The 13079-nt window shown below is 43.9% G+C and overlaps 1 protein-coding gene across 2 annotated transcripts in view; it reads left to right on the plus strand.

Moving 5' to 3' along the window:
• Positions 1 to 13079, plus strand: part of IQCH (IQ motif containing H) — a 110104-nt gene that overhangs the window by 73070 nt on the left and 23955 nt on the right. For both annotated transcript variants that reach the window (XM_033919667.1, XM_033919668.1), the window contains exon 15: positions 11262 to 11382. In XM_033919667.1, coding sequence (XP_033775558.1) covers positions 11262 to 11382 — 121 coding nt within the window. The remainder of the gene's footprint in view (positions 1 to 11261; positions 11383 to 13079) is intronic.

Here is a 13079-nt window from a genome sequence, read left to right on the forward strand (position 1 = left end):
CTTTTTACCTAGTTAAAGAAGCTGATCAGATTGGATTGGCAGGACCTTCCCTTTGTAAATCCATGTTGATGGGGATCTCATAGATTCTCCTCGTTCAGGATCGTATCTAATTGGCGTTTGATTAGAGTTTCCATAAGTTTACTCACTATCGATGTGAGACTCACCGGTCTGTAGTTCGCAGCCTCCGTTCTGCATCCTTTTTTGTGGAGTGGAATGACGTTAGCCGTTTTCCAGTCCAATGGGACTTTCCCTGTACTTAGGGAAAGATTGAAGAGCGCGGATAACGATTCCGCCAAGACGTCTCTCAACTCCCTGAGCACCCTGGGGTGTAGTTTGTCTGGTCCCAAGCTTTGTTCACCTTGAGTTTTGATAGCTCATAGTAGACACTGCTGAGCGTAAACTCGAAATTTCAAAACGGGTCTTCCGAGCTTTCCCTTGTCTGCAGCTGAGGGCCAGATCCCGAAGCCTGGCAAGTGAAGACTGAGCAGAAGTATTCATTTAAGAGTTTGGCTTTATTGGAGTCCGATTCTACATAGTTCCCGTCGGGTTTCCTAAGGCGTATTATCCCATCTGTGTTTCTTTTTCTGTCACTAATATACCTGAAGAAGGATTTATTGCCCTTCTTGATGTTCTTCGCTAGATTCTCTTCCATTTGGAATTTGGCCTCTCTGACTTCTGTTTTGACTGCTTTTGACTTGTTCAGATAGTCCTCCCTAGATTTTTGCTTCCCTGATTGTTTGTAGGAGATGAATGCTCTTTTCTTCTTTTTATGAGGTCTGAGATCTCCACAGAGAACCACTGTGGTTTATTGTTTCTTCGCCGTTTACTTATTGATTTTATATAGCGGTTGGTTGCTTCGTGTATGGTTGTTTTCAGAGTTGACCACATTACCTCTACATTATCTGTTTCGGTTTGGTTTTGCAGTGCCTGATGGATGAAATCTTCCATACTTTCAAAGTTTGTGCCCTTAAAGTTGAGGACCTTGGTTAATGTGCTTGATTTAGTGAAACCTTTCCTGAGGTTGAACCATATCATGTTGTGGTCACTGGAGGCCAACGTATCGCCTACCGAGACCTCTGTGACGCTTTCTCCATTAGTGAGTATCAGGTCCAGTATCGCCTGATCCCTAGTGGGCTCTAATACCATTTATCTGAGTCTTGCTCCCTTTATAGAGGTTAATAGCTTTCTGCTGCTGCTGTTCGTGGAGGAAAGTTTGTTCCAATCCACATCAGGCATATTGAAGTCACCTAACAATACTGTGTCTCCACGCAAAGTGATATTCTCTATGTCTTTGACTAATTCTATATCCAGGTCATCCTGTTGTCTTTGGAGGTCTGTATACTACACCAAGATACAGGCATTTGTCCTTCCCCCTGGCCAAATTCACCCAGAGGGATTCCCTGGTGTACTTGACATCTGCGATTTTGGTAACTTTGATGTCCTCTTTAGTGTATAGTGCTATAGTCCTCCCATTTTGCCCTCTCTGTCTTGACGAAGTAAGTTGTAACCCGGTATAGCCATATCCCACCCATGGGAGTCCGTGAACCAGGTCTCGGATATCGCCACCACATCTAGGTCAGCGTTCCTCATTTCCGTCTCTAGTTCCAGAATCTTGTTGCCCAAACTGTGGGCATTGACATACATAGCCCTCCATACCTTATGTTTGCTATGACTCTGTGGGGACATCATCAATGGAGCCCCATCATGGAGATGCTTCCAAGCGTTCTATTACTCTCAAAAGCTTTTGGCAGGGTCAACTGCGCATCCGCGTGCCTTCCCACTTGCCATGCTTTTGCGTCTAATGTAATAGCTGAGAAGCAGGCAGGCTTATAAAGAACATGTCTTGCTGTCCTCAGAGAACACCTGCCATAGATGAGTAACATCACTTTCTCCAAGGACAAACAGGACATTATATACTTACATATAAGAATCCCTAGCCACTAGGCTGTCTGAAAGAAAAATAGGGGCAGTAAACAATACAGTCTGCAAGAAACAAGGCCAAAGAACCATTTTTTTTCCCACTGGAACAGCCTGGAAATAGAAACGAAAAGAGCCTAGGGGGAGGAGTTAGATTCTAGAGCCCAAGTAAATGCTGAAGGACTGTCTGACCAAACTGTTTGACATGGTGGGAATCTTGCTCAAGACAGCAGTGAGATATGAATGTGTGACCAAGCTGCAGTTTTGCAAATCTTTTCTATGGAGGCTAGCTCAGATAGGCTACCGATGCAGCCATAGCTTTGATATTATGAGCAGTGACATGGCCCTTTAGAGTCAGACTAGTATGGGCATAAGTGAAGGAGATTCAATCCACTAGAAAAAGAAATAGCTGGGTAGACTGTTTCTGGGCTTTAAGTCCGCTCCAAATAAGAGTCCAAATCTCTTTTACAATCCAAAGTGTGCAGTGCATTTTCATCAGGATGGGCATGAGGTTTTGAGAAAAATGTTGGCAGAACAATTGACTAGTTAAGATGGAATTCCACCATCATCTTAAGAAACTTAGGTTGTGTGTGAAGGACTACTTTGTAATGAAAAAATCTTGTGTAAGATGAATTATGAATCAGTTCACTCACTCTGTGGGCTTGAAGTGACCACCATCAAAAACAAGACTTCTCAGATCAGGGTATGTCAGATGGCAAGTATCAAGTGGCTCAAAAGGAGCTTTCATCAGCTGGATGAGTATGACTTTGAGATCCCATGAAACAGCAACGCCCTCAAAAAGTGTTCAACTGGAGGCTGTAGAAGATATTCAAGCATTTTGTGTAGAACAGACAACAGATCTTCTCTTAGTGGAATCTGAATGTGGATTTAGGCATCCTTTAAATCCAGAGAGTAAAGCCAATCATTTCCTGAATCATGAGAAGTAGGGTGCCCAAGGAAGTTTTCCAGATGCTTGTTCGGGAGCCTTAGGTCTAGGATAGAAACCAGGAAGTACTTGGAATAAAATCCCCTCCGTTTCTGCCCTGGTGGCATGGGTTTGACTGCTCAGTTGGTAAAAATGGAGGACAGTAAGTAATTTTGGTGCTGAGAGCTTAAACTTGAGGTTCTCAGTGAACAATTTGGAGGGGCTCTTTTGAGAACCCACAAGTGTAAGGTTACAAGGGGTCCCTTTGTTGGAAAATATTTAGCCTCCTTCCTACTTTTATTGTGACCCTTCTCTTGGGGAGGGTTTGTTGGAGCCGAATGGTTGCATGTGATCTCTCTATAGTTTTGACTAGTCATTTGGGTAGGAAGTCCTCTCTACGATATGCAAGAGGACCATGGTCTCGTCTTCCATGTGTGAGATAGGATTGTGGCCCTTGAAGATCTCTTCTTCCATGACATTGGGAGGGAAAGTGAACCTAATCCGACCATCTGATCCTTTCATTCAACTTCAACCCCCAATGTTCTGCATTCCAGTAATGGGGTAACCCAAGCTGTTGCTTTGTGTGTCCCATTGATTTAATATGCTTCTAATCAGTGCATAAAGCTACAGGCCCGCAGTGTTAATTTTTCATATGCTTGCAAAGTACCCTTTGATTTTCTGTCATCCGTTAATTACAGCGTTTTGCCATTAAATAGAAAGCTTTGTGTACACTAATTACTAGGTAATCATTGCCTAGTGCATCCGTGCTGTTTGTACCTTTATTTTATTCTAAAAATGTGGCGTGCGCTCAGTCTGGAAGCACTATACCTTCCAGCCATTAGCTCTCACTAATTCATAGCATTATTGTGGGAGATTGTGGGAGTTGTAATTGTTGTGGTATCAGTGTTGTTAATTACCGGAGTAAACAGCTGAACTGGTGCCAAGGTCTATTGTAGAAGGCAGAGAAAAGGAGCTTTGAAATGTTACTTGCACCATCTGGGGACCAGGACGAGGCAACTGCTCAAGAAACAGCAGTCAGGCAATATCCAGGCTCTAGCTCCAGGCTTTTAAACCATATGCATCTGGAATATTCTCGAAGTACAAATGGAAAGAGCAATTTTGTTGTTAACAATGCGATTGCAGAAAGCACATTTCCAGCTAGTGAACATGCATGTGAAGGCTGGCCCAAAAAATCAAAAGCAGGTATTTTCTGCAAATCAGCAAAAGACAAATTCATTAGGAAATGAGTGAAACCTTCCTGTCCCAAGGGATTTGTTTCAAGAGACAATAAGGCAGCGCAGAATTGTTAGCTAATCAAATCACGTGACATTTCTTAGAGCTCCATAATCTTCAAATCTCATTAAGAGTTGGCCCGGCTGGTGGCCCAGCATCACATAATGTTACTGCAGTAAAGCCATCTTCATCTAAAAACCACCAAATCTGCTTTCCTACGCTCTACTGCTCACAAGCACAACTTTTACTTTTCTTTATCTTTGGCTTTTTAGTTAAGATAATTTTGAGCTTCTTTATGACTTTAGGTTTATGGTTTTAGTTTGACTATTATATTTTCTTAAATGCTGAGGGCAGTTTTTGAAGATTTTTCCAATGTTTATCCACTTAAAAATTATTTTTAACAAAATGCACATTCTGTTTCAAAACTTACAGATTTTTATCCTCAGGTGTAAAGGGGGTAAGTTAGGTCAAGGGAGGGAGATTTTGATTTTGAAATTTCCAGTTCATGCTTTGTACCCATGGGGGTTCATAATAATAAAAAAAAAAAAACGTCTAAAAAGTGTCCTAAATCAGTATTCTTCAATCACCAGTCCGTGGACCGGTGCCAGTCCACAGAAATTTCCTGCCGGTCCATAGGGCCAGAACATGCATCAGGCCTAAAACAGTGTTCTTCAACCGCCGGTCCACGGTGCAATCAATGCGGCATTATCTTCAAGCCAGCTCCCTCTTCCTCACTGATTCAGTGCACAAAGCCACAGGCAGTGGCTCCTATGCGTGTCCTGCGCCTGAACTGGAAGCCTTCTCTCTGACACTGCAATGTCAGAGGGAAGGCTTCCAGATGATGCACGGGACACGCAAGGAGCCGCTGTCCCACAGCTATGTGTACTGCATCAGTGAGGAAGAGGGAGTCGGCCTGAAGATAACACCGGGGGCGGCATAAAATGGCCAGGCGAGAGCAGGCCAGAAGGTAAGGCAACAAAAGGTAGGGGTTTTGAATTTAGTGATTGAATTATGTCAATTTTGAGAATTTACATCTGCTGTCAGTGTGCTTTGTGTAGTTTAATTTTGGGGTTAACCATTATGTGTTGTTAAAAAGATTATATTGTGTATCTGTGAAAAATGAATGGAAAAAATAGTGTTACAATTAGTACTATTATGGGGGCGGGGTCTGGCCCACGACTTAGCCCAGTGTTCTTCAACCGCCGGTCCACGGACCGATGCCTGTCCACAGAATAATTCTTTTATTTCTGCCGGTCCATAAGTGTAAAAAGGTTGAAAAACACTGTCCTAAATGGCTACTTGGACGATCAAAAAGCCTGATTGTCCAAGTACCCATAACCAAAGCTGGTTTTAGACGTATCTAAAACCAGCTTAGGCCTTTCCCCTGCCTCTAAACGCACAGAGAGAAAAGAGGTGTGTTTAGAGGAGGGGAAAGGGTGGGCAGTGGGCGGGTGGTGGACCGACCTACACCTAGGCCTACACCTACACCTAGAATTTCAAAAGTACTCTTGCTTGGTCCATCATTTCTTTTCAGAGATCCAAATTAGTAAGGGCCTCTTCTATCAAACTGCGGTAGCTGAATGGCCCGTGCTGCTCCCAACGCGGCTCTCTGTACTAAAACTGCTAGCACAGTGTGATAGAAGAGGCCCTAAAGATCAGGATATGCCAGTAGCACTATTTTTTTCTGATAAAAAGGAATGTTTGAAATTTGTAGGACAGTAAAAGTTAATTCACTGACGATGCTGAGGACTTTACAAGGTTCATCTTGTTCTCTTTGAAGGACAGGAACATATTGAGAAAAACGGTGGAAACTGCCCTTCAGCTACTTTCAGAATAAGAGATCTCGAACCCCAAATACTGAAAGTTCCCTGAGAGGCTGAGAAGTACATGAGCCCCTTGTGCTCTGGCTGTTGATCGGAAGCCAAGGCCTGGATAATTGGAGCGGCTTCGGATAATGCCAAATTCCAGCCAGCACTTCTCTTCCTTCTACTTAATGCGAGTCAGAGCCTGCTGAATCATGTTTCCCTGCCTGCTGAAATGGGCCATTAGCGCTCATGGGGGAAGGGGGAGGGGGGTCTGTCTTCGCCTTTCAACAGATGGAGCAAATATTTTACAAAGCAATTTTCCATATGAAAATCATTTGCATTAGTTGGTAATGATGGTTGTTTTCCCTCCTCCTACCACTTGCTGCTGTTACTTCTGCTTCATGGGAGGCAAAACCTGGGTGTTTTATAGTCAGCAATTCAACCTTCTATATTCCAACTGTGGCCTTCTGGGAACAGGCTTCGTGGCTGCAGGTGAAGAGAAATTGCAAGTGCCCTCTCACCTCTCAGTTCTGCAGACAAGAAATACTTCAGGCTTTCAAAGGCAATAGCAGATGAATTGTAAATGATATACTTTACTGCACAGAGATAAGGAAACAAATTGATTAATAAACAACAAAGCCAGATTCAGTTATAGTTGCACAGAATGTAAATTTCACGTGCTGTTATTACCTCACAAATTTCTATCATTTAGATTGTATGCTCACTGGGACAGGTAGGGAGAACACTTAAGAGTACCTGATTAAAAAAAAATAATTACACTGTCCTGAACATAACAATTTCTTTACCTCTGAATGACAGAGTTCAGAAATATTGACATAAAAATACCAGTAATAAAACATACAAGTTAAAATTAAAAGCAAATCAATTCTACCAAAACTGAGAAGAGGTGACAAATGACAAAGACATTTAAATGCCTCTGGAATGAGGAGTCATAGGATGAAATATTTATTAACACAAAGGTTGGTAGATGCATGGAGGTGGTGGAGATGAGGATTCAACACAGCATGGGACAAGCACTGAGGATCTCTAAAGGAGACGACATTATATAACATAAGAACATAAGAATTGCCGCTGCTGGGTCAGACCAGTGGTCCATCTCACCCAATAGTCCGCTCACACGGCGGCCCCCGGATCAAAGACCAGTGCTCTAAATGAGTCCAGTCTCACCTGCGTTCGTTCTGATTCAACAGGAACTTGTCTAACCTTGTCTTGAATCCCTAGAAGGTGTTTTCCCCTATAACAGCCTCCGGAAGAGCGTTCCAGTTTTCCACCACTCTCTGGGTGAAGAAGAACTTCCTTACGTTTGTACGGAATCTATCCCCTTTCAACTTTAGAGAGGGCCCTCTCGTTCTCCCTACCAGTATGGATGGGCAAAGTGTTCATTTTCTATGGTTCTCTTTTATTCTATGGGGACTCCAGAAGCCCGGCAGTTTTAATTGCAGGGTTTCGGAAGGAGACTAGGGTCATCCCTACAGAGACTGGGCAAAATTAGTTGGGAGAGAATAAGTCTGGATGGTTATAAATGAAGGCTTGGAGCACTGGATTGCTTTTGATAAAATCTACTTAAATAGATAAAATGATTTTGACAGGGGCTGAATATCCCGTTTCGAAATTTCGAGTTTACGCCCAGCAGTGTCTACGAGCAGCTATCAAGACTCAAGGTGAACAAAGCTATGGGACCGGACAAACTACACCCCAGGGTGCTCAAGGAGTTGAGTGACGTCATGGCGGAACTGTTATCCGCGCTCTTCAATCTTTCCCTAAGTACAGGAAGAGTCCCGTTGGATTGGAAAATGGCTAACGTCATTCCACTCCACAAAAAGGGATGCAGGACGGAGGCTGAGAATTATAGACCAGTGATTCTCACATCGATAGTGAGTAAACTTATGGAAACACTAATCAAACGCCAATTGGATACGATCCTGAACGAGGAGAATCTATGAGAACCCCATCAACATGGTTTTACGAAGGGAAGGTCCTGCCAATCAAATCTGATCAGCTTCTTTGACTGGGTAACAAGAAAGCTGGATATAGGGGAATCCCTGGATGTCGTGTACTTGGACTTCAGCAAAGCGTTTGATAGCGTCCCACACCGCAGGTTATTGAGCAAGATGGGTTCGATGGGACTGGGTGAAACATTAACCGCATGGGTTAGGGACTGGCTTAGAGGTAGACTTCAGAGTGTAGTGGTAAACGGTACCCTCTCCGATATGACGGAGGTAATCAGCGGAGTACCGCAGGGCTCGGTCTTGGGCCCGATCCTATTTAACATCTTCGTAAGAGACTTGGCTGAGGGGCTTCGAGGTAAAATTACATTATTCGCCGATGTCGCCAAACTATGAAACATGGTAGGCAACCGCACAACAGATGAAAGCACAGTGCCCAACAAAAACTCAATGCCCGACAGTATGACGCAGGACCTACTCCTGCTGGAGCATTGGTCAAAGACTTGGCAACTAAGTTTCAATGCCAAAAAATGCAAGGTCATGCACCTTGGCGGCAAAAATCCATGCAGGACTTACACCCTAAATGGTGAGATCCTAGCAAGGACTTTAGCAATGATTTGGAGGTGATCATTAGCGAAGACGTGAAGACTGCCAATCAAGTGGAGAAAGCTTCATCCAGGGCTAGACAAATCATGTATCCGTAGAAGTTTCATCAACCGTAACCCGAGGTCATAATGCCGTTGTACAGATCCATGGTGAGACCCCCATCTGGAATACTGTGTACAATTCTGGAGGCCGCATTATCAAAAAGATGTGCGGAGAGTTGAGTCGGTTCAGCGAATGGCCACCAGGATGGTCTCAGGACTCAAGGATCTCCCGTATGAGGAATGACTGGGTAAGTTGCAGCTGTACTCGCTCGAGGAACGCAGAGAGAGGGGAGACATGATCGAGACGTTCAAATATGTCACGGGCCGTATCGAGGTGGAAGAGGATCTCTTTTTCCTTAAAGGACCCAGGGCAACAAGAGGGCATCCGTTGAAAATCAGGGGTGGGAAATTTCATGGCGACACCAGAAAATATTTCTTCACCAAAAGGGTGGTTGATTGCTGGAATAATCTTCCACAACAGGTAATTGAGGTAAGCAGCGTGCCAGATTTTAAGAAAAGATGGGATAGGTATGTGGGATCTCTTCATGGAGGTAGTTAGGGGGTGGGCCATTAGTGTGGGCAGACTAGATGGGCCGTGGCCCTTTTCTGCCGTCATGTTCTATGTTATTGAATACCCCAGTGAAAAGTTTGAAATAAAGCACTTAAGCAAGTAGCAATGCTGACTACGTTCAGGAAGTGTTTATGAATATTCATCAGCAATTTTTTTGTATTATCAAAGAACCTATAATTAGATAGACAACAAACATTTACTTTTATGATTTATATGTAGCTAGAAATAGCAGCAGTATACATTTTGACATCTAATAGATGGTCCCTGCTCGGAAGAGCTTACAGTCTAACTCAGACAGACATGATATAGGGTTGAACCCAAGATGAGAGGAGTTAGGAGTCGAAAGCACTCTCAAAGAGGTGGGCTTTTAACTCGAACTTGAACACTGCCAGAGACGGAGCCTGCCAGAGGGATTCGGGCAGTTTGTTCCAGGCATATGGCACAGCAAGAGAGAAGGGACGGAGTCTGAAGTTGATAGTGGAGGAGAGACCTGCTGGCTGAGCAGAGCTCTGGGGGGGGGGGAACATAGAGGGAGATAAGTGACGAGAGATAATGAGGGACTGCCAAATGAATGCATTTGTAGATCAGTAAGAGGAGTATGAATTGTATTTGGAAATGGATGGGGAGCCAATGAAGTGACTTTAGAAGAGAGGTAACTTGAGTACAGTGGCTCTCGCAGAATATGAGTCATAAAGCTGAATTTTGAACTGATTGAAGGGGAGAAAGATGGCTGAGAGGAAGACCTGAGGTGATGAGGATATGGATAAGGGTTTTGATAGAGGAGGGGGTTGGATTTTGGTAATATTAAAGTGGAAGAAGTGGCAGGTTTTAGCAGTATGTTGTATCTGGGCGGAGAAGGAGAGTAGAGGAGTCAAAAACCATCCTGAGATTGCGAGCAGACAAGACAGGGAGGATGAGAGTGTTATCCACAGAGACAGAGAACGCGGGAAGTAGGGAGGTTGGTTTAGGCAGGGAGATGAGCAGCTCCGTTTTAGATGGTGGTAAGACATCCAGGCTGAGACTTGGGTCTGAGTCTCAGTAGAGATATCTGGTGCGGATAGGTAGATCTGGGAGTCGTCAGCACAGAGGTGATGCAGGAAACTATGGGAGGAAATTAGCGCTCCAAGTGAGAAAAGAAGTGGTCCCAGGACAGAGCCTTGAAATACACCAACTGATATCATTTCGATTGCGCTGCTAGATGTACGCAATTTCAGAGACAGTCCCTGCTTACTAGAGCTTACAATCTAATCAAATAGACAAAAAGGACAAGTAGGAGTTAGGGAATTTCTGAGGCATGGGGGTTAGGCTTGGATTGGAATGCTACCAGGGACGAAGCTTAACATGTTGTCTCAAGCAGTCTGATGAACAGAGAATAGATAGAGCTAAGAGAGGAGAGAGATTGAGGAACTGCAGAGTGAATGCACTTGTACGTGGTAATGGATAGAGAGTTCTTCTCCTCTCGATCAGTCAGGGTTTTGGGATTTCCACAATGCATATGTGCAAGATAGATTTACTTACTAAGGAAGCAGTGCGTGCAAATTTCATGCATATTCACTATGGAAATCCCAAAAACCTGACTAGATGAGTCTACCCAGAAGCACTGCTGTAGAATCCATTCTGATGCGGAAACTGTGCGCAGAAGCCACACTAAGCTCTATGCTCAACCTTCCGCAGTTTCTCACGTTGGCCTCAGCCAATGTAACAACCTCCCCAAAATATCATTATTACACTGACAAGGGATCATCTTCAAATAGTAGCTCTGAACATATAGCAGGGGGCAGTTATCAACATGGGCTTGTCATTAAGAGGGGTTATTTTACTGTTAACCCCCAATTATTAGTAATTATGTCTCATTGCTTAAAATGTTCCTTAGTGTGAAGAGCTGGTTTTGTGTTGTCATAATGCTTCATTCCCTCAATTCCTAAGAGCCAACTTCACCAATGATGTCACAATGACTTGATTGATGCTTATTACATACTGCAGTGATTTTGATTTCTACAATTATTTGGTTGGCAGGCTGGATGGACCATTCGGGTCTTTATGTTCTTTTTTTTCATGAATGAATTAAGGAGGAAAATTAGCTGCATGGGTGTGTCACATTACTGATCACCACGTAAAGATAAAAGAGTCACTAAACTGTCCTTTCCATCAACAGTTCTCCTAAGATGACTTGGTCTGTTTCATTTTTTTGGGCAGGAGCAAACAATGCTGCGCATCTTTCAGGAGCTGCCAAATATCCTCACGCAGCATGCACAGCCACTCAACAAGAAACGTTTTCCTACATGGGAGAAGTTCCTGAAAGTGTTTTTCAGCCAAGGTGAAGACTACCTCCAAATAATTAAGGAAAATGATTGCTAAGCCATGGATACCTCAGGCTCTGGGAGATGCCTCTCCTGCTCGCACTGTCTGCTTTCTTGAAAACATTACATTGACTTTTCTCCCTCCTACTGCCATTCTTTCTTCCCTTTACACTCTCCGTCCTTCATCATTGTGTGTCACAAAAGACACTGTCCATTCCTCTGGCCCTCTCCATTGACTGGTTTCCCATCTAAGAATATATTTTTTAGTAAATGTACAATTAAGTTGTGTAATTTGTTGACAAGAGGATGTGTTAACACTAGTACTATAGGTCAGTGGTTCTTAACACACGGTACGGACCACTTGTTGGGGGCACACGGCATGGCCACCACGGAGAATGTTCCCTAACCGCCTATCTGCCGAAGCCACCCTGCCACCACTGGGGATCCCTCCATGCTGAAGGCAGATGGAGTGAGTGCAGCTCGAACTAGTAAAGGGACACGATCTTTCTGGGACAAAGGGAGAAAGGGGGGGAAGGAGCGCATTGGAGGGGCACGATTCTAGGACAACGGTTGGAAATCAGGGAGGGGGAGGAGGAGGGGGCATGAACTTGACTCAGAAGGAAGGGAGGTATGAACATGGAACACAGAAGGAAAGGAGGAAGGGGGCACTAACTTGGGACATAGGAGGGAGGGAATAGAAAGGGAGAATTGTTAGGCATGAGTGTGTGAGTGAGAGGGAAAGAGATGGTGGCACTTGGGGAAAGAAAGAAAAAGGAAAATTAGGCATAGAGAAAGAGAGGAGAGAGGTAGAGATGCATGGGGAAGAGAAGGATGAGAGAGTGAAATGTTGGCTATGGTGGTGGAGAAGGAACAGAGGGACAGATTGAAGGGGATACAAGGGGGAGGAATATTGGACATAGTGATGGAGGGAGAGATGTGACATGGTGCTGGAGAGGGATGACAGAAGGAAAAATGGGAATGGGGCTGGTGAGCAGTAGTGAAAAATGTTGCACATGATCTGGGAGATGAGAGAGGGAGAAATGTTGGACTCATGGAAGGAGAAAGAGAGAGATGTTGGTTGGAGAAGGGAATGAGATTCGGAGGAGAGGAAGCGTGCAGGAGGCAGAAAGAAAGAAATATTGGATGCACAGTCAGAAGGAAGTGCAACCAGAGACTCATTAAATCATCAGCCCACAAAGGTAGGAAAAATGATTTTATTTTCAATTTAATGATCAAAATGTGTCCGTTTTGAGAATTTATATCTGTTGTCTATGTTTTGCAGTATATTTTTCTGTTTTTCTATAGTTGCATATTTTATAGTCATTGTATATTTTATAGTCATCTGCCTTGACTTCTTTGAAAACTCCCCCAAATATAAATAATTAACATTTTTTTCTGCATACAGTGTACTTTGGGTTTTTTTTTTTAGTTTTGTGGTTACCATTATGCACTAATAAGATTATATTGTGTGCATATGAAAAATGGATGGAAGAAATTGCATTACAATTATGACTATTATTATGGGTGTGGGGTCAGGGGTGGAGCCTGGGCGGTGGTACTCAGTTGATATTTGTTAGACAGGGGCCCAAGGGGGTGCACAGCTGGCCTGCCACAGGGGAAAGGTTGCCATTGCTGCGAAATAAGCTGGCACCAGTTCTCCCTCCCTCTGAATTCGCCCTGCTTCTTTTCCCACGGGCCGACCAACTCTCGCCAC

The sequence above is a fragment of the Geotrypetes seraphini genome, chromosome 14 (assembly GCF_902459505.1).
Source record: "Geotrypetes seraphini chromosome 14, aGeoSer1.1, whole genome shotgun sequence".
Classification (NCBI taxonomy): domain Eukaryota; kingdom Metazoa; phylum Chordata; class Amphibia; order Gymnophiona; family Dermophiidae; genus Geotrypetes; species Geotrypetes seraphini.